Source organism: Muntiacus reevesi, chromosome 2 (assembly GCF_963930625.1).
Source record: "Muntiacus reevesi chromosome 2, mMunRee1.1, whole genome shotgun sequence".
NCBI lineage: Eukaryota > Metazoa > Chordata > Mammalia > Artiodactyla > Cervidae > Muntiacus > Muntiacus reevesi.
The window spans coordinates 144879761-144904511 of record NC_089250.1 but is presented as its reverse complement, the minus strand read 5'-3'; the positions used below and the strand labels follow the sequence as shown (position 1 = coordinate 144904511).

The 24751-nt window shown below is 38.0% G+C and overlaps 1 protein-coding gene across 11 annotated transcripts in view; it reads right to left on the bottom strand.

Annotated features, from left to right (window-relative positions):
• The window catches only part of BTRC (beta-transducin repeat containing E3 ubiquitin protein ligase), a 174064-nt gene that overhangs the window by 6476 nt on the left and 142837 nt on the right, over positions 1-24751 (bottom strand). For all 11 annotated transcript variants that reach the window (XM_065923159.1, XM_065923163.1, XM_065923164.1 and 8 more), the window contains 10 exons: positions 21925-22156; positions 16137-16323; positions 11555-11651; positions 10770-10907; positions 10176-10294; positions 8251-8500; positions 7645-7763; positions 6335-6445; positions 4855-4933; positions 126-318 (listed from right to left, as the gene is read on the bottom strand). In XM_065923159.1, the coding sequence (XP_065779231.1) occupies positions 157-318; positions 4855-4933; positions 6335-6445; positions 7645-7763; positions 8251-8500; positions 10176-10294; positions 10770-10907; positions 11555-11651; positions 16137-16323; positions 21925-22156 (1494 nt within the window). In that variant the 3' untranslated portion in view covers positions 126-156. The remainder of the gene's footprint in view (positions 1-125; positions 319-4854; positions 4934-6334; positions 6446-7644; positions 7764-8250; positions 8501-10175; positions 10295-10769; positions 10908-11554; positions 11652-16136; positions 16324-21924; positions 22157-24751) is intronic.

Here is a 24751-nt window from a genome sequence, read left to right as displayed (position 1 = left end):
TCAGCTTCTCTATTATAGGACTTGGAGTTATAAAGGGCACGAGAAGGCTCCATGAACTCACAATACCTTATAGCCAGTGTTCCATCGCTTACCCTCAGTGCTACGTACACAATTCTTTTTCATACCTGGGCGAGTCTGAGGTCAGTGTATGAGTATTTATCTGGAGATATAGGTGTATGTTCGAGAAGGGGAGCGGGGAGGTTCAGCTTGGGCAGCTGGATCATTTAGGAAGTCCCAGATGAGGATTGTGTCATCATGTGAACTACTGACAATCTGGAATTCATCAAACTGGAGTCGGAAAACTCTTCCAGAATGCTCCTAAAGAAGCAGAAACAGAACTTTTGAACTATTCAAAATCAAAAGAACACAAATTCAGCAACATGTCAAAAGGAGTCTATGGAAAGGCTAAAGCAGATAGTCTTCTTGACCATTTAGCTGTTTCAGGAATACAGATAAAAATCTTAATCTGGATTAAAGGCAGGATATAAAAGTCAAATACTGGGTAGTTGATTTCATATATAGTCAAAGTAATATTCACTGGAGCTGACACATGTCAAACAGTACACGATTTCTCATTGCTAACTCTCCTAGACTTAGCCTCACTGAGAACATTCCTCAGTACCTCTCAGGCTTTATCCTCTTCTCTGTATCTCTAGGATTCTATTACAATCATAGGCCAAGGGCTGATGAGCAATATGCAGTACTGTGCTGGTATGTATTTATCAATTAACTATCCCCAATTTGTAAAAGCATTTCCACATTTTACAGTCTAAAAATTTCTATCCTAGCCAATTTCAAGCTATCCATCTGAGTTCAACCAGCTTGCAGAATTCATGAAAATCTAACAACTGGCTCTAAGAAGCAGGTATAAACCTGTTTCACTTAGAATAATGTCAAGTTTCATCCATGTTGTAGCATGTGACAGCATTTCCTTTCTTTTAAGGCTGGATAATATTCTATTCTATTCTCTCTCCCTCTCTGTACGTACACACACACACACACAGGAATGGGGCACACACACACACAGGAATGGGACACACACACAAACACACACACACACACACACAGAGGAATGGGGCACACACACACACAGGAATGGCACACACACACACACACACACACACACACACACAGAGGAATGGGGCACACACACACACAGGAATGGCACACACACACACACACACACACACACACACACAGAGGAATGGGGCACACACACACACAGGAATGGCACACACACACACACACACACACACACACACACACACACACACACACAGAGGAATGGGGCACACACACACACACACACACACACACACACACACACACACACACACACACACACACACACACACACACACACACACACACACACACACACGAATGGGGCTTCCCTGGTGGCTCAGATGGTAAAGAATCTGCCTGCAATGCAAGAGACCCAGGTTTGGTCCCTGGGTTGGGAAGATCCCCTGGAGAAGGGAACGGCTACCCACTCCAGTGTTCCTGCCTGGAGAAGCCCATGGACAGAGGAGCCGGGTGAGCTATATAGTCCATGGGGTCACAGAGAGTCGGACACGACTGAGCGACTAAGCACACATACACATACTGTTTTCCATTGAGGCTGCACTATTTTACATTCTTTATAAGATGTAAATGAGCTCATTAGATACATGATCATCTGTGTTCATAAGACATACTGGTAGACATATCTGTAGTTTTCTTTTCTTTGTTTGGTTTCAGGATCAGGGTAATGCCAGCCTCACATAATTAGGTAGGAAATATTCACACTGCTTTTATCTTCTGGAGGAAAGGATAGAGCATTGGTATAATTTCTTCCTTAAATATTTGGTAGAATTCATCAGTGACCATATGGGCTTGGTGCTTTCTGTTTTGGACAGTTATTAATTATTTATTCTATTTCTTTAATAAGGTTAGGTCTATTCAAAATGTTTATTTCTTCCTAAGTTGTGGAATATTGTATCTTTCAAGGGATTGGTCCATTTCATCTGGGTTATCAATTTGGAAGGCACAGAATTGTTCATAGCATTCCTTTATTATAATCCTTTTAATGTCTATGGGATCTGTACTGATACAAAGTTTACTATTCAAAAATCAATGTATTCAAAAACATAAAAATTAACAGAATAAAGGTGAAAAGCACACTGACCAACTTGACAGATGCAGATAAGAGCATTTAACTAAACCCTATCCACTCCTAATAAAAGCTCTCTAATTCTAGGAACTGAAACTGAATCTCCTAATCCTCTGATAATGTGTCTATGAAAAACTTATAGCTAACATATATCTATGTAAAATGGTAAAAGACCAAATACCTTTTCCCAAAGATAAGGATATCCATTCTTACCAACTGTTTTGAGCACTGTACTGATGGTCAGTACAACAAAACAAAAAAGAAAAATGAAAAGTATGCGGACTGGAAAAGAAGAAGTGTATGTAGATATCTTGCAATGAACAATCCAGAAATGAAAAATCTTAAATATAATGTATAATAGCATTACAAACAAGAAATATTTATGGATAAATATGACAAAAGACATAGAAAACCTTTGCATTGAAAGCTATAACACATTATTGAGAAATTTAAAAAGGCCTAAATAAGTGGTCTTTATTTAGAAGAAGATTCAGTGTTATTAAGGGAAGGAGAGATTACTACATAATAGTGGACATGAGGATACAGTCACTCTTTGGTTGGCATGATGCTTTCACTGTTTTGTATATATGTCAAAATTTATTAAGTTGCATCTTACTTTAAATAGGTCCATGTTATTGTATGTCAATTACATCAAAATTAATCTATTTTTAAAAACGTAGACAACTCAATAAATAAATTAGGATGAGATTTGAAGACACTTCAAAAGAAGATAAGCACAGGAAAAGATGTTCTATACCATGAGCTATCACAGAAATTCAAATTAAAACTACATACCCACCCAAGTAGCTGTAATGTTTTTAAAAACTGACAAAACCAAGTCTTGTCAGGGATGTGGAAAAATAGGACATTCACACATTGTTAGTGGAAATATGAAATGGTTTACATTTGCAAACTCCCCAAGTGCTACTTTGGGAAATAGCTTGATAGTTTCTTTTAAATTTCAATGTATATTCAGAAATCATAATTCTAGGTATTTACCCAAGAGAAATGAAAAGAAAAAGATGTACACACAAAAGCCTATACTGGGATGTTTTCAGTATCACAAAGACTGAAAACATTCCAAAAATGTCCTTAAACTGGTAAATGAAGAAAGAAATTGGTTCATCTACACAAGGGAATACCACTCAGCAATAAAAAGGAACAAAGTATTAACATATGCCACAATGTGAATTAATCTCAAAAGAAGTGAAAAAAAAAGAAAAATGCAAAAAGCTACATAAATATGGGCTTCCCTGGTAGCTCAGCATGAAAAAATCCGCCTGCCAATGTAGGAGACATGGGTTTGATCCCTGGTCTAAGAGATCCTACCTGCTATGGAGCTGCTTAAGCCTGTGTGCTGCAACTACTGAGTCTGTGCTCTAGGCCTGGGATCTGCAACTACTGAGCCTGTGCATGGCAACTACTGAAGCCCATGTGCCTAGAGTCCATGCTCCACAAGAGAATCCACAGCATTGAGAAGCCTGAGCACTGCAAGTGGAGAGCAGCCCCCACTTGCTGCAACTAGAGAAAAAGCCCACGCAGCAATGAAGACCCAGCACAGCCAAGATTAAATATAAATAAAATTTTTTTCAAAAGCTACATTAATTTAGTATATATGACACTTATAAGACAGCAAAACTACAGGGATAGTAGCTAGGGGTTGAGGACAGGGGATTAATATGAAGGGGTATCATTTTTAAGGTGATGAAACTGTTCTATATCTTGACTGTGGGGTTTACAAAGCTACAAATTTCTATGCAAAATATACAGAAGTACACCAAAAAAGGGAACACATTTTCCTGTATGTAAATTATAATTCAAAAATCAAACAAATGAACGTACATGTTTAAAAAACCATGTGTGAAACATGCAGGTAAAATAGGTCTAGTGCTGAAAGAATGAGCTTTATATTCAACAAGGAAGACAAAAGTATGGCTCTCTTCTCCAGAGCAGAGGCTGCCTAAAGTGCTGAGAGGCAGCATTCAGGATGGGCTTCAAATCCTTGCTCTCATCTTTTCCTGAGTTGTGCAGAAGATTCTGTCCTCCAAGATACCCCACCTACTCTTTCTGTCACAGAAGCAGCTTTCAAACGTTTGGGTTCTGATCTGGGCCTTTGGCTAACACCATGATAAAGAACTTGGTGCTTTCGAGACGACATTCTTCCTTCTAAGTCATGTCTTTCCCCAAATGTCAAGATGTTTGGGCCAGGGGGTATAACAGAATTAAAGAGACACGATTCGAATTGTTGGAGGCAGCATGCCTTAAATAGGAAGCGAACTCAGGGGCGGACCAGGGGGTTCATGCAGGCTCCCCGTGGCACTTTTTGCAGGCACAGGTGTGCAGGTCCTCAGATCTGGACAGGTTCCAATCTGAGTGATTATGTTCTCTCTCCCCAAGTTCCCCCTACTGTTCCCAGTGGATACAGAATTCTTATTCACTTCCTGCACTGAACTGTCGTGGAGAGTTGCTCCGCAGCTGTTGAACAGCTGCCACATTCTTCTCCGTAGACAGTCTCTAAAGCACTTTTGGATGAAAGGCAGCTATACAAACATATTTATTGTCAAGTACTTGCTGCCTTTCCACTTAGTAGTAGACTTTGTGAGGTTCTAACTATCAAATCTAGATCTGTATTCCACAGCACATCAATGTTAATTTCTTCCCCTCCCTGCTCCTCAAACCCCTCTAAACAATATGGCTCTTACCACAAGGGTCCGTAGACAAAGAGTTCCTGCAGGCGCACGAGGGTCCAAGGCAGCTACAAGATCCCACACTTTAATTTTTCTAAACATCAAAGAGGGAACCAAAATCTTAGTAAAAAGCAAAATTAAGGGGACACAAGAAAAATAGCAAGAAGTCATGGCAATAAATGTATATGGTGAAGATAGTTTATATGATAAATGCAGCTCACAGGATATATAAAAAAGTTTTTGATTTGGAAACTCAGTTCATGCATTCATTCTTGGGTAGAGGTTATTAGACTTAAAAGGGGAAAACGTACATGATTAACCTAAAAACAAGAAATAGGTTAGCTTTAAACAAACTGAAGAGAGTGAACAGTGAAGTCACACCATACCTTGGGACCAAAAAGGGTTCTTATATATTAGAACTCTTAATGGTAGATGAGATCACTTAGACCTAGAAACCTATAATTCTGAGGCATTTTTCTCCTGGTCAATTCTGAGAGTGGCCCAGGTCACACATATGAGAGGACTGGGGTCCATGTAAGACTCTAGAATTTATATAAGCAATATTTAAATAAGAAAAGTTTAGCCCTTCTATGAATCACTGTATGTCCTGTCTCCTCAAGGTAAGTAACAGACAAAACCCAAGAAAAGGGTACAGATCAAAACAAAGGCAGTGAAAAATACAATCGTGGACTTAGCTGAAACATGTCGTCATACCCCCAATAACTTCCCAAGGGTCTGAGACAGTGACGGCTGACTCAAAGCAGAGGAGATGGGTCTGTTAACACTTACTGCTGCTTGAGTTGTCTTAATGAATCAAGTATAGCCAGCTCGTAAACTAAGATAAAGTTGTAAGTTAGTTTCTGATATTTTTAAAAAGCTGTCAATATTTGAACTGTGGCCTTCCCGTCCTCCACATCAGGCACCCTGATGAGAAGAAATGACAGAGAGCATTTCATAAGTGAGTTCACTCTTGTAAGAATTTACTATGTGCTTTTAGCGTCACTGGATGTGGGATCCATCCACAATATGAATGGAGTCTGTAACCACTGGAAAGTAGACTGAAGGAAAGTAAAGATTATTTAACACACTGTGACTGAAATGCCAGCAGTGAAGACAAGACCCTCCCATACTGAGCCCCCTCCAAAGATACTATCCTCCAACATTTCAGTTTTATTAACAAGTCACTATTTTATATCCATATCCTGATACACTGGGGTTTATCCAGTTCTCTGCTTTATAGGGCAAAATAAATATATGACCAAAAATCCAAAATACTAATGAAAATCATGAGCAAACAAGTATAATTAAATGACTGGGAAGATTATCTGGAAAAGAGTAAACAAAGGAGACATGAATATATGGATTAGACACAAGAATACCATATCAGATTCTTTCTGTGATATCTATAATCTTTTGGAGACAAGGAAAGGCTATGTTTAACATTCTAAGGCGGGGGGATTAAGAGAACTTTTAAAAACCCTGTCAGCACACTCACCCATCATAGGCTCCACTGACTATCCTCTTGTTGTCAAATCGAATACAGCGCACCAATTCCTCATGGCCTTCTAACACTCGTAAGCATGCGCCACATTCTATATCCCATAATCTGAAAGAGAACACTGAGGTGAGTGAATTTCCATGCGTTCTTTTCTAAGCTTGCAATGTTATAACAACATACATCGTATGTCTTTTAAAATATCCAAAATATAAAAATCAATCAACATTCACATACAAATGTATTACTTTCAGTATATTTACTTTCTGCCATATAAGCAGAAAAATATACGATTTAAGTTCAAATATGTTGTAAATGTTTTTAAAGCATCAAGCTTCATATAGACCTGAATATTCAGGGTTACCAAGGAATATAAAAGATGAATTCATGTACACAATTGCCTAAGAATGAAAGGACCAAGCCAAGAAACATGTTTCCGGAAACCACAATTAAATAAGAATGAGATGCAGCAACGGTGACATCCTGCTCTCACAAAATATGTCTACCTGTCACTGAGGACACCCTCAGCTTTCACCCCACTGTTCAGGACACTTTTCCTCATATAATGGAAATGCAAAGTAAGTTCTCAAAAACTTTTATATACTAATTTAAATTGGGTATGCCTTCTGACCAATCCAAATGATTTCTAGGAATGCTAATTTCCTTAGCTATAACAATATCTGTCTGTCATTTTTTTCAATGGTCTCTTCCTTAGTACTTCTTTGAAGGAGGGGAGAGGGTGGATAAACCTTTCAAATTCTATGCATCTGTGTGTCGTTCATCTTCATGAAGGGAAAACACCAAAAAGTACTTCATTTGTGGATTCTTCACAATTTGTTCAGAATTTCAAAGACTGGTAGCTCCCTGGCCCATTATGTAATGCTAAAAAAACCCAAAATTGTACAACTTCTAGTAGGGGAACAAATATTTTTTCTTTTTTTTTTAAAACACTGGCAAAGAGAAAAGCCCTTTAGCTATTTATTAGCACTTATCAACTGCAGACAGGAGAAATTTAGAGAGGGCCTTCAACCTCCATTTTTATTTCTCTCGCTTACTTCCTCATTCAAGCAGTTCCTTTTAAATAGGTCTATCTGGTGATAGAACTATTACAGGAAGGAAACACATCAACAAAAGGCTTTGCTGTGCTGTCTCTCTGCTTGGGGCAAACTTTTAACCTGTAAGAAGCCATGGAAAACTGAAAAATGTTTTATTATAAACAGAACACACTCAACAATTCGTTTGGTCTGTGCACAAACAATGAATGGCAGGATAACAGTGATCCCTTCTGGGCAAGGGCACCTGCTGCTCACCTGATTGTATTGTCAGATGAGCCACTCACAACCAGCCTGTCTCTGTACTGCAAACAGGCAATTCCACGTTTGTGTCCATTTAAGGTCCGTACAAACTCACAAGTACTTGTGTTCCATACCTGAAACAGAAATAGCATTTGGCAGTTGATTTGATGCTTTTATTAGTAAAATCTATGGCAACTGCAGTTTTATGGAAGCAGAAGATGGGGCTGAACTAGTAGGGGAAATTCCACATCTTAAACCAATCCAAATCAAACCCCAAATGACAAGTTTAATGCACAGTAATATAGGGCTAATTTGCAGCTGGTTGCTATCGTATGAGAAATCCTCAGATTGATGTACTCTTATGGGGTTAGTGTTGTCTTGCAGACAAATCTTGAACCTAAAATTACCCCTGCCCTTTTCATACTCACCATTATTTACAGGAATAAAAACCTAACCCAAATTGTCACATGACCTATCTCATTCATTACATAAACTAGTATCTGATTTAAATAAATATTAAGTATTCTACAGTGAGGGTTAAATATAAAATTGTCCTTGAGAAGATATCCATATGAACTCCCCTATTCTAAGTTGGGGACTTACTGAAAAATGCCTCATTACCTTTATAGTCCTATCCCCAGATGCAGAAACGATGTACTTATCATCAAAGTCTACAACATTGACTGCAGCTCTGTGTCCGACAAGCACCCTGCGGAGGGTGATGTCAGTTGGGGAGGCCATATCCCATACTGCAATGGAACGGTCTTTGGAGCAGGTCACCATCATGCCATTATTGAAACGCAAGTGCAGAACTGCTTCACAATGGTGAATCAATGTGTTCAGCATTTCACCTGTATTTACATCCCACACCCTGGAACAAACAATATTACGATTATCTGAGATTGTGGTGCAATTCATGCTATAATCTATTTTAAGTACTGGGTTACCTCACTACCCACCCCTCCCACCCTATTTCTCACAGTTAATGGTATACCTTACTCTCCTTTTGTAGTTCTAAAGTTGAGCTGAGGTAAAGTGTACTGATGGATCATGGGGAAGTGGTAGTTAGAGGACTGGACTGGGAGAGCGGGAAGAGGAAGGGGATGGGATACTGCCAGTATGCAATCCTTAAGACAACACAACTTGAAATCTGGGCTAGTTGCAGGGTGCTGAAATGAGGGGGCAGCGACCATCACCAGTGAATTGGTCCCAGACTTCAAGATTATCATAAACCTTCTGACATTCAATCTGATACATTTTAAACTGGTGGGAATTTTGCTAATAACTGCAGCATTGGTGGTCCCACAGATAGCCCTCCGGTCCTAGAACTGACACAGGCCAAGAACCTTCTGTAATAGACTGACTTAGTACTGTGGATTTGAGCTTGATGACCTTGGGCCTTAGTTTTCACCACACAGATCAAGGCCTAAAATTACCTAGACTCTAAACATAAGGACCCATTTCTGTGCTCTGAATGAGTGTAGGGATCAAGACCAGCCACCCCAATATAAATACGGGCTTCACAGCAGAGTGTAGGACGCTTGGATAGATTGATAAATTTTTGTGAAGGTGTATCTTACTTTGATCACTAATTGTGTATATTTACTTTGTTTTTTAACAACATTTTATTTTTTTCCAATTTAACCCTCTCTTTTATAAAATCATTTTTTCCCTTGTCCAATAAATGATGTTAGCCTTTACAATCTTTAAGCTTCCTTGAGGCACTCCACAAGCAACAGTAAATGTTAAATGCTGATAACTCTAAGAACTGAATTTGCTATGCCTTTAAGTCAAAAGACAAGAAACCGTGAATAGCCTTTTCTATTCACAGAGGATAATTCGGAACGGTAAAAATTTAACTTCAGAGAGTCTAACAATGCAGTTAACTGCTTTTTTTCTCCCTATTTTTTTAAAGTTACTTTTGATGCATTATGTTTGCTAAATCCTTTAGCTCAAGGTAAAATTCCTAACAGAGGTTTCCAGCAGTTCTGCTGGTACCCAGAACTCAAGCTACACTGGACTCCAGCAGCATAATGGCTGTGTCATCAAATCACTAACGCCTCTGGAAATTGAAGGCCCCTCCCAGAGTGAAGCTTGCAATTAAAAACTGCAGGGACAGCAGGGGAGGGGCTGGCAAGAGAGAGTATTGCTCACCTGTACACATTTTAAAGGAGATAATGCATGCCTGTACTACAGTTATAACCACCTGAAAGGAAGGCTTCATTCCATTCATGTCATTCCCCTGTGAGGTGGTTTTTGTAAAAAATGCTAAGTTTACCAAGTTTCTATAATACATTATTCCCCCAAACTAAAACAGAATATGTAGTTTCTTAAATGTACAAAAATGTAAACTTACCGTAACCATTCCTAAATCAAGTCTTCCAGTTCTAGACTGACACAGTGATGGGGGGAGCTGATTGCTTATTCTTCTTTGGTTATGAAGTTTCATAATTGTGTTCATGCAGATACAAACAAAATCACTATCTAAGGCAGAACAGAGTGAATCTGATATTTCAGAGTTCAAAAGATCATTTGAAAGTTTCTACCTGACCGTGGAATCCGACGACCCAGTTATGATCACCCTCTCGTCATACTGGAGACACAGGACAGAACCTGTGTGGCCTGTGAGAATCCGCTTGCATTCCAATGTGCTTTTATCCCAGATCTAGGATGGTAAACAAGATCCTTTTGATCACCATGATAATGGGGTGGTGCAGAGACTTGCAGGCTCTATTATGTATTTGATTCCCCCAAAGAATCAAAGCCCAAAGTCGTGTGGAATGCACTCTTTCCTGCAAGTAGAGCTAAGCACTTCTACCTATGTGGCTTCAGTATAATGCAGACTTGATCCTTTTCATTCAGGAACAGGGTTGGCCTATAATTATGTGAGGGCCATAAGAGTAACAGCCCATTCAGTGCACTTCAAGGATAGAATTTAACACTAGCACTATCCATATGTATGAGTTTCTGGGGAGAAGCAGGCATTTTTCCTTTAAGGAAATGATTTTGGCTTTCAGACTGGAAACAATCTAAAACTTTCACTTTCTGGAAGTATCACTTAGAGTTTATGCTTTGGGTTGCTTTACACTGTGGTCATTCTTACCCCTTCAGCTACCTCCCCATAACTGAAGAGACCTCACCTTGATTGTGTTGTCTCGAAGGCCGCTTACTATCTTCTGATCATCATATTGTAAACAGTAAACTCCTTTGCTTGTTTCACTCCGGCAGTGGATTCTCTGTAAGCTATGTCTTCCACATCTCCAATTAGATTCTATTGTCTGAGAAGAAGGAATGGTAAAGAAGTAGTAATTAGGAAAGGACTAGAACTAAACTCTTTTCTGACTTTCATGGCAACCAGTGACAAATGCTCGGTGCTTTACTGGATATATAGAACTTAAGGCATTTTTTTAAAAAGCTTCTATTTAATGTTGTAAAACATTTTTTCATTTGCAAAGTAATTAAAGATTTATTTCCTCAAACCCTCCTATATATAACTCATTCGACTAAATAATAAACCTTCTGGAGAGAGACTGTTCACCAACAGAGGGGAAGCTATGAACCACATAAGGTTACCTACTCAGTGCTCACCTTACATTTGAGGTGGCATTTCTACCAGTGAACTTCCACAGAGACTCAATTCAGAAGATATTTGAATAATGGTTTATAAGTGCAACTTTTAAATATTTCCACTGCTGTTATCATATCCTCTCTCTTAACTATTTATCTAGCAATAAACAATTTTCAAAAGTTTTAAATTTTTTGCCTGGCTATTTACTATATTTAACCTCCCTATTCACTTGTAAAGAAATTGATTTTTAACCCACATCAATAAACCCTAATGGGTTTGCTGTAACAATGCTGTTACTGAAGAATGTTGATGATTCTCTAGTATTTGGTAAATACCCAAATATAAATAGATTCTTACCTCAATGTCTTGTATAATTTTAGGATAAAGTGCTCTATAAAAAGAGTTGGGAGGTGCATTTCCATCAGGAGGTTTGTTTTTGAACAAATACTGTCCCCTAAAAAACAACAAATATTTCTCAGTAAAAATCACATTCCCTCCCCCATACATTTACAAGGAACTCCCTATTTCACAATTACCATTCCATATAATCTCCATAACTAACCTGGAGAAGTGCAAAGTTAAAGTCGATTTCAGGAGCAACTCCCTGAAAGTTGCTCCCATGTCAAGGAGCAACTTTCTGGACTAAAGGAATTCTGTCAACACTGATTTGCTTTTGGGTAAAACATGATGATTTCTAGTGTAGGACATCAGAGTGTCAGACCTTCAGGAACATTATGTCAATAGACAAACGGAATCTGTATAGTCACAATTCATCTACTATCAGACCTCTTAGACTTATTAGACTTATGAAAATTTTGTTAGTGGTGATAACTACAAACTCTGAACCTAGGCACATGCCCCATAGACTTCCCTCACTGAGTAAAGCTATGCCAGTGAAGTGGAGCCTGGCATGGTGGGCAGCAGGAGCCTCTGTCACAGAGTTAACTTTTACCAGTCTCCAGTTATATGGGGAAAGGTGTATTGGCGACTCAGGCACCCAGGCTGCTGGTATGCTTTAAAAGGAGCAATTTCAACAGAAAACAAAGGGATCACAGGAGTGTCCAGCAGCAAGTATGAAAGCAGAAAAAAAAAGAAATGCCTGAGAGCACTGTGCTGTCAAGTCTAAGGCACAAAATTGACTTTCACAGGTGTGTTCCTGGCTGTGTACATACATACATGGATTTTATTGCCTTTCCTTGACTCCAGTGAGCAACATTTGTTAGCATCTCCTTCCTTATGACAGCACGTCTCTGGAATACTCATATCCCAAGCTAGATCTTTGCTACAAAAAAAAAATCAGTAAATGGCAATCACTTCCTGCTGGGTAAAAAATTTAATTCCTCATCCTGAAGTTAAGAACCCACCAAACACGGTGTGGAAGCTAGTAAACCCCACTATGGGTGTACTAACTGCTGTTCTCACTGGCACTGTGCCTTGCAAAGTGGAGACAGGCAGAAATGCCTCTGAGTGTAATCCTGGCACCAGAGAAATCATGTTTTCTCTGGGCCAGTCATCCACACCTCCCTCTATAGCTCCATTACAATATAATTAATTGTTCAATGTCTCCAGGAGCACTTCTCCCCTGCCCTCTTCCTATTATACACCTTGAAAATTAGTTGAGAAAATTTCCTATCAGGAAGGTAGCTGGCTCTGACTTCTGTGTTGATACAGAAAGGGAAATCCACAACAGAGAAGCTAAAATAATTGTCTTTTTAAAGGGATTATAATAGGAGCAAGAAGCATGATACACCAACACAAAGAAAGGGACAAACAAGACACACTTGGAAATAATTCAGGCTTAAAGATACAGTTTTCTAAACAATAATTATTCTACAAATACATTGTAGGCAAACAAATTTTGAATGAAGAGGTCCTAAATCTGGTTATTAGGGAACTCCTGAGTGGTCTAGTGGTTAGGACTCAGTGCTTCTACTGCCAGGGGCCCAGGTTCAATCCCTGGGTAGGGAACTAAGATCCTATAAGCCACCACAGCAAGCCACCCCCCACCAAAGAAAAAAAAATCTGGTTAATAATTACAATTTAATAGTTTCAATGTCAACATCCTTTAATGAGGTTAAGAATAACTATATTCATTTGGCAGGTGAAGAAATCAAATGTCAGGGAAGTTAAGCAACTTGTCCAAGGTCACACAGCTAGTGAGAAGACCTACGATTTGAATCTAAGTCTGACTTCAGAGGTCACACTCTTAACTACTGTACTGTCTCTCAAAACTCACCATTCCTCATTCTTATCCTCTTTTTAACCTCTGGCAATTGCATATAGGGACCCCAGGATTTTTTCATATACAATGAAACTATCTCTACATTCTAAGGAAAGAGAAATCATGTAAACTTCTGATCTCATTTTCTATGCCACTGTATTTATCATGCCATGCTAAAACATCTGAATTTCTTCAAATTAAAGATGCTACAAAAAAGGGTGGCTAAGAGTTGAAAACTGGTTTTTTAGTCTATATCTATATTTTATAAGTTAAAACCTTTCATGATGGAAGCTCTCTGACAACAGGGACCACTTCTGTGTGAAATGCCTAGTACTTTTAAGAGTGTGAGGACATGATAAATGCTAAATATTAAATTCAGAATGTTATCATAAAATGTGATCTGCTGATTAAGAAAATGGACTTATCCCAAGTGGTCTTTTATTACACTTTTAAGAGTTACCATTACTAAGCGGAGAGAGCATCTTCAGTATTACTCAAGAGAGAAAATAAGAGCTCATGTCCTAGGGGCAGACTGTCAAATTCATCTAGATATAAAATACAACTGTAGAGTGGAAATTAAACTCAAAGCTTTTTTAGAAAACTATTTATTTATTTTTGGTTGGAGGAAATGGAAGAAGTTTTCAAAGACAGCATTTGGGGAGAGGCAGTATAACAGAAAGGCTTTATTGACAAAGGAGGCTTAGTAAGACAACTTGCAAGAAAAAAATGAAAAAGTGATTACAGACTATTGTTTTCTAAAGTGAGGAAGAACTACTAACACAGGAAGAAAGGCAACACGTAAACATAAGCAGCCACATACTGTCAAGGGGATAACAGAGGCAGTCTTCATGGGGTGAACAAATATTTGAAATCTCAGGGATCTATATCAAGCTAAGATGATATATATGGCCAAAGACAAAGGAATACAGTCAGAACTCTAAAGGATACTCAAAAAAGCAGGAGTGGGTTTCTGTGGTTGAAGAGATAGGAGAAAGAGTGATAATTAGTGCTGATCCTAAATTATTTCTCAGCTATACCTTCAGATACCCTTTTAAAAGGCCAAGAAGCCACCTGTTCAATGATCTTCTCTTTTTCTTCTGTGTAACTAACATAAGAGATCTTTAACCCTCTTTAAGGGTTTAAACCCTCTTTTAGGGTTAAATTAACTCTAAGCATAATTCTGGAGCCTTTTATCTTTGGCATTTTCATACATATCTGTCAAGATTTGCCCATGTACTTCTTACTCTCCCTGCCTTCAAAAAGAGACTGTAAAGTCCCAACATCTGATAAAGGTGTATTGTCATTTACAGTCCAAATGGGAACAAAGTACATTTTAACAGGGAACCTTTATAAGCTATGAGAATGCATCTCTACAACTGAAATTTTGGGTCAGGAGTTATTTGGAGAAGATTTTCTTTTAACTCCCCCCACCTCCCCAAAGGGTAGAGGGATATTCCTAGTTGCCCTAAAATTTTCCCAAGTAAGCAACTGCCTCCTCTATTTCTAAGGCTAGTCCTGACATGCTTAAGAAAATGATGAACTTTGAATGCCATATACCTATATAGTCTTTTGCTTATTATACAATATAGTTTATTTCCAAAGTATGAAATAAGTTATCAAAGATAAGGTTTCCATTCTTCCAAACAGTGAAATAAGTGAAAGTAAGGGAAACATACTTGGGAAGGAGAAATAATAATATATTTTCATTTATGCAATTTTTTATAGTCAAAAATTCCCTGGTATTTGCTTCCTAATTTAATTGAATTTGGGAGAAATTTTAAAGACCTTCTAATAGCCAGAATGACAGAAATCTCTTGAATTACTTGGTATAATATGTGGAGGTCATTATATTTATTGTACATTAATGAATTTAAAAGATGCAAAAAAAGGGAGCCAACTATACTTTTATGAAAAATTGTTAAGAAAAGCTGATCCTCCAGTCTCAACTGTTCTGTATTTCTTCATGATCCAAGATAAACAATTCCTGAAATTGCTCAGGATATCACTGAGCATACACATGCCTGCTGGTGCATCAACTAAAATATTTAATATGTCACCACCTTTATTTTATTTATGAAGTATTCACACCCAACTTTCTTATAATGACATTATAGAGAATCATCCAAGAGAAAATTATATATAGAAGACATCTTCCAGAAGTTCTAATGAAATGGTACCATTACATTAAAAGAACAAGAACAAAACTGGTGAATTCTGTTGCTCTTAGGCTGGTAATTACATAATGTCTTACAGGATTCAGGATTAAGCAGTGGAAAATCTTGAGAAAATTTAAGTCTTAAAAAGAAACAATGATATATACTAAATTCCAATTTCTTCTCTTTCTGAAGGCTTGAGTTCTTATTCTAGTTGGGCATAAAAATAATTTTGATTACAAAGATGATAGACCACCACAGGCAAAGGCTAAAGGCAACAAATCTGAAAAAGAAAATAGTCAAAGAGGAGGGCTGGTAGTTTTGTTTTTTTTTAATCGCTTTTTGCAAAGCAGCATTAACACATTATTATATCACTTATGAGTGACTGGTCAGAAGAAAAACTGCCAAGTACATGAACAACTATTTAACACTTTTTGCTATAAGAGAGCAAAATCAGTGTATCAAAAGATAAGCGGTCTTGTTGGTTCCCAATAATACTGTATTCCAGAGAGTGAAAGGCTAGATCCTGTAGTTCTCTAAAGAGTAAGAATGTTAAAAGGCTCACCACCCTCTTCGTTCTGCCAGGCCTCTCCACAGAGAATCTGTCCTGACCATTCTTTCGATGAGCTTCTTCCATAACATGCCGTCAGACGTCACTCGGTACCATTCTTTGCACACAAGTTCAGCAGCACATAGTGATCTGGCATCCAAGTATGACAGGATGTTCTCAGCAATGTGATCTAAACCCCGAGCTTTTCGTGGGGAAAGGAAGCAAAGCAAAAAAAAAAAGACATGGATGGTAGTGAATGATTTTTTTTTTTTTAAAAACAGAAAGTCCTTTAAACAGGAACAGAACAGCATTTATTCCGCTATGAAGGCACATCACTGTCCCTAGTGTGGTCCAGTTTCTTTTTCAAACAGACTTGGCTAAAATGAGTGTCAATAATTTTTCTACAAGGTTACAGAAATGAACAGTATTTTCCATCTTCCTTTAGATAAGGAAGTGAAAACTAACAACCAGCAAACCCCTCTAAGACATTAAAAATAAAAAGGATTCCAGAAAACAATTCACATCTATCTATATGGATTTCAGCACTAGGGGATGTTCTATGGATGGCATCTCAAACTCTGTGATTCAGACCCCCCCATCTCTACCCCAATTCTTTATATTAGGTCCATTTCTCATTCTGTTTCTATTACTACTGCAGTTCCAAAGCTGTTCAGTAAAAGAAATATCCTTTAAATGTACTGTGGGAGAGGCACTAAGTCAGAATGTTCTGGACTATAGAATACTGGGCATGCAGAAAGGAGAGAAAAAGAAAATACAGGTTGGTATAGGAACATCCCAAGAGGAATGACTGAGAGGCATATTTAAGTTCGAGTTTAATTTCAGATGTTTAAAAAGTATATTTGAGAACAGTTGCTGCTATAAAGCCTAAATGACAGTTGGCCAAATATGAGAAAAAAAAAATCCCAGACCAATAGACAACTTACAATTTCAGAGACTATTTTTGTAGGATATACAGAGAAAAACGGGGGAAGCAGATCTTGGATTGTGTAAACTGGGCGGGCTTCCCAATTAAAATTCTCTATCACCCAAATCTGTACTGGGGTCTCAGAGGAACAGATCCCATAAAATAGGATGTTCATATTAATAGACCTTTTGGCTGCTGTTCTAATTCACAGTGAGACAAAAAATATTCAAAGTCATTTCTCTTTACAGGTAACGTATTAGAGATTTGCTAAAGATTTAAATAGCGCAGAAAGATTCCTTGATACTCTGATTACCTTAGGCACAAATTTAACAAGCAAGAGAGATAATATCACATTTCGTTTTGCTTCTTTCCCCTTAATCATACAAAGATACATTTGGACGCCATTAGCAACAATCTAAATGTGCTTAAACATTATTTTAATTATAAAAATTATATGGATGTCAGTCACATTCTTCAACAGATTTGGAAAAGAAAGCATTAAATGGATCTTGTTTGGCTGGCATCACATGTTCATATTTAAGCACAAGCAGATGGAGGCATTCATCACCTAATTTTTATTAAAGAAACAAGACTATAAGCCAATTAAAGATATAATAATTAGTTCGTCATACAAAATACAGTAATGGTTCAATTTCTCCATCTTTATATTGAGCTTTCTATACTATCAGAAGTTCTCAAAATGCATTCCTGTCTTTTTAGTGGCTAGCATCAAAATGCTCCTGATCTTTCACTATGTCCCTATAATAACTCTTTGGAAATAATTTTACCTAACACTCCAAACAAACCCATTACATTAATGGATTACAGGCATTTTTTTGAAGTAGTTTGGTTTACTAAATGTAGCCAGATGGTATAGGTTCATAAGTTAAAGTGGCCATAAAGCATTAGACTGATGATTTAGTATCTTATAAAGTGGTCAGCGGATATACATCAGAGATCAGTATTAGGCAAAGAGTACACAAGTCTAATCATCTCCTGTTCAATTCTTAGTGGTATATGCTAGAGATTGTAATGTGTCTCAGTGACTGGGGAGAGCACAATAATGAGGTACACACAGATTGCACAAAGAAAACTGCTTGCCTATGGCTAAAATAAAATCCAATGAGTGAAGAATGGGCAGAAATCTATTTAACAAAAGATGTAAGTACAAATTCAGCTTGAAAATGTTTATTTCAAAGATATAAATAGGCATTTCTTTTGTTTTAAAGGGCAATTTAACTTCCAAATTTGGAAAAACAAATTTTTAAAAAGATATAATTGGCAAAGATTAAAGAAAATGGCAAAATGTAGTTTGAGGGAGGGTTTAAGTTGGTATACGCTTCTTAGAGGACAGTTTAGCACATGTATTAGAAGCCTTAAAAATGTTCATAATTCTTTAATATAGGAATCCCACTTCTGGTATTTTTTTTTCTAGGATGCCCAAAAGATGAATAAGAATGCCCACTACTGCTGCTGCTAAGTCGCTTCAGTCATGTCCAACTCCATGCAACCCCACAGACGGCAGCCCACCAGGCTCCTGTCCCTGGGATTTTCCAGGTAAGAATACCACCACAGTATAGTTTATAATGGAAAAAACATTTTAAACTACCTAAATGCTCCGAAATCAGATTGATTATATTTTTTGCAGCCAAAGATGGAGAAGCTCTATACAGTCAGCAAAAACAAGACCAGGAGATGACTGTGGCTCAGATCATGAACTCCTTATTGCCAAATTCAGACTGAAATTGAAGAAAGTGGAGAAAACCACTAGACCATTCAGGTATGACCTAAATCAAATCCCTTATGACTATACAGTGGAAGTGAGAAATAGATTTAAGGGACTAGATCTAATAGAGTGCCTGATGAACTATGGATGGAGGTTCATGACACTGTACAGGAGACAGGAATCAAGACCATCCCCAAGAAAAAGAAATGCAAAAAAGCAAAATGGCTGTCTGAGGAGGCCTTACAAATAGCTGTGAAAAAGAAGGGAAGAGAAAAACAAAGGAGAAAAGGAAAGATATACCCATTTGAATGCAGAGTTCCCAAGAATAGCAAGGAGAGAGAAGAAAGCCTTCCTCAGCAATCAATGCAAAGAAATAGAGGAAAACAACAGAATGGGAAAGACTAGAGATTTCTTCAAGAAAATTAGAGATACCAAGGGAACATTTCATGCAAAGATGGACTCAATAAAGGACAGAAATGGTATGGACCTAACAGAAGCAGATGATATTAAGAAGAGGTGGCAAGACTACACAGAAGAACTGTACAAAAAAGATCTTCACGACCCAGATAATCACGATGGTGTGATCACTCACCTAGAGTCAGACATCCTGGAATCTGAAGTCAAGTGGGTCTTAGGAAGCAGCACTACGAACAAAGCTATTGGAGGTGATGGAATCCCGGTTGAGCTATTTCAAATTCTAAAAGATGATGCTGTAAAAATGCAGCACTCAATATGCCAGCAAATTTGGAAAACTCAGCAGGTGCCACAGGACTGGAAAAGGTCAGTTTTCATTCCAATCCCAAAGAAAGGCAATGCCAAAGAATGTTCAAACTACCACACAATTGCACTCATCTCACACACTAGTGAAGAATGCTCAAAATTCTCCAAGCCAGGCTTCAGCAACACGTGGACTGTGAACTTCCAGATGTTCAAGCTGGTTTTAGAAAAGGCAGAGGAACCAGAGATCAAATTGCCAACATCCGCTGGATCATCGAAAAAGCAAGAGTTCCAGAAAAACATATATTTCTGCTTTATTGACTATAAAGCCTTTGACTTTGTGGATCACAATAAACTGTGGAAAAGTCTTTAAGACATGGAAATACCAGACCACCTGACCTGCCTCTTGAGAAATCTGTATGCAGGTCAGGAAGCAACAGTTAGAACTGGACATGGAACAACAGACTGGTTCCAAATAGGAAAAGGAGTACGTCAAAGCTGTATATTGTCACCCTGCTTATTTAACTTATATGCAGAGTACATCATGAAAAACGCTGGGCTGGAGGAAGCACAAGCTGGAATCAAGATTGCAGGGAGAAATATCAATAACCTTAGATATGCAGATGACACCACCCTTATGGCAGAAAGTGAAGAAGAACTAAAGAGGCTCTTGATGAAAGTGAAAGAGGAGAGTGAAAAAGTTGGCATAAAGTTCAACATTCAGAAAACTAAGATCATGGCATCCAGTCCCATCACTTCATGGCAAATAGATGGGGAAAGAGTGGAAACAGTGACTGACTTTATTTTTCTGGGCTCCAAAATCACTGCAGATGGTGACTGCAGCCATGAAATTAAACGACGCTTACTCCTTGGAAGGAAAGTGATGATCAACCTAGACAGCATATTAAAAAGCAGAGACATTACTTTGCCAACAAAGGTCCGTCTAGTCAAGGCTATGGTTTTTCCAGTAGTCATGTATGGATATGAGAGTTGGACTATAAAGAAAGCTAAGCAGAGAAGAATTGATGCTTTTGAACTGTGGTGTTGGAAAAGACTCTTGAGAGTCTCTTGGACTGCAAGGAGATCCAACCAGTCCATCCTAAAGGAGATCAGTCCTGGATGTTCATTGGAAGGACTGATGTTGAAGCTGAAACTCCAATACTTGAGCCATCTGCTGCGAAGAGCTGAATCACTGGAAAAGACCCTGATGCTGGGAAGGATTGAGGGCAGGAGGAGAAGGGGATGACAGAGGATGAGATGGTTGAATGGCATCACCAATTCAATGGACATGGGTTTGGGTAGACTCCAGGAGTTGGTGATGGACAAGGAGGCCTGGTGTACTGCGGTTCATGGGGTCACAAAGAGTCGGACACAACTGAGTGACTGAACTGAACTGAACTGCTAAATAAAGGGTTTAAATGATATGTGTTTCAACCATCATAAATAATACACAATACTATAAAAAATTGTTTTTTAAAAGAGCCAACACTTAGGAAAACACATTAAGAGAATATAGTAAGAAAAAAAATATTGCAAACACTTATAAGGGAAATATATACACCTAGGAAAAATATTAAGAACACTCTAGTAGTTCTCTCTGAATGGCAGGGTTCTGAAAAATGTATTTACACTTTAAACATTTTTGAATTTTCTAAATTTCCTCTAAGTGCTACAATCAGGAAACAACTGAAAAAAAAAAAAAAGATAGACTACATTTTAGAAATCCACTCCTTTTTGTACTACTTTAAAAAAAAAACAGACTTTTAACACGGGTGAGAACCTTGTATTTTCCTTCATTTCCCCCAAATACTGATGCCTATGGAGTATCCCAGATCACCATTAAGCATTCAGTGAAACAACCACAGCACTCTCAAAAGTGTGTGTGTGTGTATGCACAAATATACTTTAAAAAACATACAATAAAAAATATACAATAGTTTATAACAGCTATTTAGTTACTTAGCAGTGAGACTGTAAAGCCTGGAATTTACATACTTAATATTACAACGAGGCTCCTGAGATACGCTTCTTTCTAAAATATTCAATAAAAAATGCTTCTTATTCATTCATACAAAGTAAAATATTCTGTTGATAAATTCCCAAAGAAATTCAAATATGTTAACATACCTTAAAACTAAGACACTATAAAAGACACATCTCAAATCAGATAACATATCAGAAAAGATGTTATTTAAACCTACATGTGAGTAAAAATAGGGTGAATAGAGACAGGGATAAGAGAGGGGAAAAAGGAGTCTCTTTATAGAGTCGGAATTTTTTGTACTTATATCCCAAGAAGGTACAATTAAAATAGTTCATAAAAATCAAGCCAACAAAGATTTTTTAAAGAGAAACAGAACTGAAGATTCAGTATAATTACTAGTGTAACATATTTTTCAGGCAAATTAATGCCTTACAAACACCTGTACACATACCTGGCAGAGCAGTTATGAAATCCCTCTGCAACATAGGTTTAAGATATGAGTTTATGTGCCCATGTTGGTAATGACACATTTGGGATATAAGATGTTCCACAAATTCCACTTGATCGGACTCTGACCACTGCTCAAAATACTTGACACACAGTTCCTTTTCCTTCTCATAGCTTGCCGACAGTTTCCGCTGCTTGGGCACAATCATACTGGAAGTGCCATTGGCAAGTTTTGTCTGCAGAAGAGGTGGATTGAAAGAAACATGTAACAGTCAGTGTTGAAATAAGGGAAATTATATGATTTTCCAGTCTGGCATGCTATGTTATGTATGTCTGTTTGATGGAGTTCACTCTGTTATTTTATTAGTAACTGGATGTTTGCAAACAGCAATTATATGGAAAAAGCCACAGAAATAACCACAGTAAATTGGGAAATCAGGAATACTGTTGGATGACAAGGCATCCATTTCCAAAAGTTCATAGGAAAACATTATTTGGAGATATGTAGATGAAAACCAATGAAAGCATGTTATGACTAGCAAACAAAAACGCTAATTTGCTTTTTCTTGTATATACCCATTACTGTGCATTTATACAATTACTTACTCACAACTTATTTTTTAATAGTTAAGAAATCCTCCATGCAAAGAAAAGTCAATGAAAAAATTGAGACCCCGGTACCTTTAGAGATAAAGCTTAAATAACATCAATGCTCAATATACCCTTTTCTTCTCCCCACTCCTCCCAAATCCTGTTGTCATCAAAATTATATGCCATAAAGTCTAATATTAACTGGTTCATTCAATAAATATTAGTTGAATATCTATAACGTTCTAAACACTGTCCCAGGTGCTAGGAATACAGCACTTAACAAAAATAACATAGTTTCTACCACCAATAACTCACATTACAGTAGGTATAGCAAGCTAAAAACACTACCATACAAATAATGAAGAAAAATAATGCAGGGGATAAAGGGACAGAAAAAATAATGCCATTTTGACAGGCAAAGAAATTCTTCTCTGTTATTCAAACTAACATGTAGGTACTGCTGTGACTTAATTAAGGTCCCAAATCAGGACTTTAAGAGGGAGATTACTCCAGTGGGTGTGACCTAATGACACGAGTCCTTGGTTGCAGAAGAGAAAGGGGACCACCAAGGCTAGGAATTTGATCAGCCTTAGGGGCTGAAAGCATCTCCCAGCAGACAGCCAATCAGAAAATGGTGACCTCAATCCTACAAAGGCAAGGAGCTGAATTTACCAACAACGTGCTGAGATTTCTTTCCCTAAATGAGAACTCAGCTCAGACCAACACATTGATTTCAGCCTTGTGATACTGGAGCAGAGAACCCAGTCTTGCTATATCAGATTTCTGACCTAGAGAACAGTGAGCTAATGAACATGTATTACTTTAAATTGTTAAGAAAACAGTGTGGAGATTTCTTAAAAAACTGGAAATAGAACTACCATATGACCCAGCAATACCACTTCTGGGCATACACACTGAGGAATCCAGATCTGAAAGAGACACGTGCACCCCAATGTTCATCGCAGCACTGTTTATAACAGCCAGGACATGGAAGCAACCCAGATGCCCATCAGCAGATGAATGGATAAGGAAGCTGTGGTACATATACACCATGGAATATTACTCAGCCATTAAAAAGAATTCATTTGAATCAGTTCTAATGAGATGGATGAAACTGGAGCCCATTATACAGAGTGAGGTGAGCCAGAAAGATAAAGAACATTACAGTATACTAACACATATATACGGAATTTAGAAAGATGGTAACGATGGCCCTATATGCAGGGCAGAAGAAGAGACACAGAAGTACAGAATAGACTTTTAAACTCTGTGGGAGAAGGGGAGGGTGGGATGTTTCGAAAGAACAGCATGTATATTATCTGTGGTGAAACAGACCACCAGCCCAGGTGGGAGGCATGAGTCAAGTGCTCGGGCCTGGTGCACTGGGAAGACCCAGAGGAATCGGGTGGAGAGGGAGGTGGGATGGGAGACCGGGATGGGGAATTCGTGTAACTCTATGGCTGATTCACATCAATGTATGACAAAACCCACTGAAAAATAAAAAAAATAAAAAATAAAATTAAAAAAAATTGTTAAGTTTGTGGTAATTTGTTATGTAGCAATTAAAAAAAACCACAATGTAATAATTTGGTCCCAAAGGATTCCATTCCTCCCTGAACATGAATTCTGTTTCTCCTCCCATCAAGAAGAAGTTGTCCCAGCCTTTGAATCTGGGCTTTGACTAAAAGAATGCGGAGAAAGTAACATTCTGGGACTTCTGGGCTTAGACAACTTCTGCTTACTCTGCCTTAGACCCCTGAGCCACTACATAAAAAACTGAGGCTACTCTCCTGGAGAGGATGAGAAGCTATGCAGGAAGAGGTCACATGGAGAAGCACCTAGAAGCCTGAGCATTACATGATCTGAAACCTTTTAAAAAGATCATTGCTATGTGGAGAACAGGCTGTAGAGGACATGAACAGAAATCAGGAGACTAATTAAATACCTGGCTACTTCACAGTAGTCCACGGAAGAGACAACAATCTTTTGGACTATGTGGTAGCTATAGATGTGGTGAGAAATAACTGGGATTCAATGTATATTTTGAAGGCAGAGTCAAGTGAATTTGCTGATCAATTTGATATATAGGGTATGAGGTGGGGGGTGGGGAGAGACAAAGATTATACTCCAGTTTGAAGCTGGGGAACACTAGGAGAAGATTCAGAAATCAACTGAAAATTTCGCTGCTCTAAAGAAAGTTGATTTTCTTTAGAGGATAACCATAAAGTGGCAGGTACAGC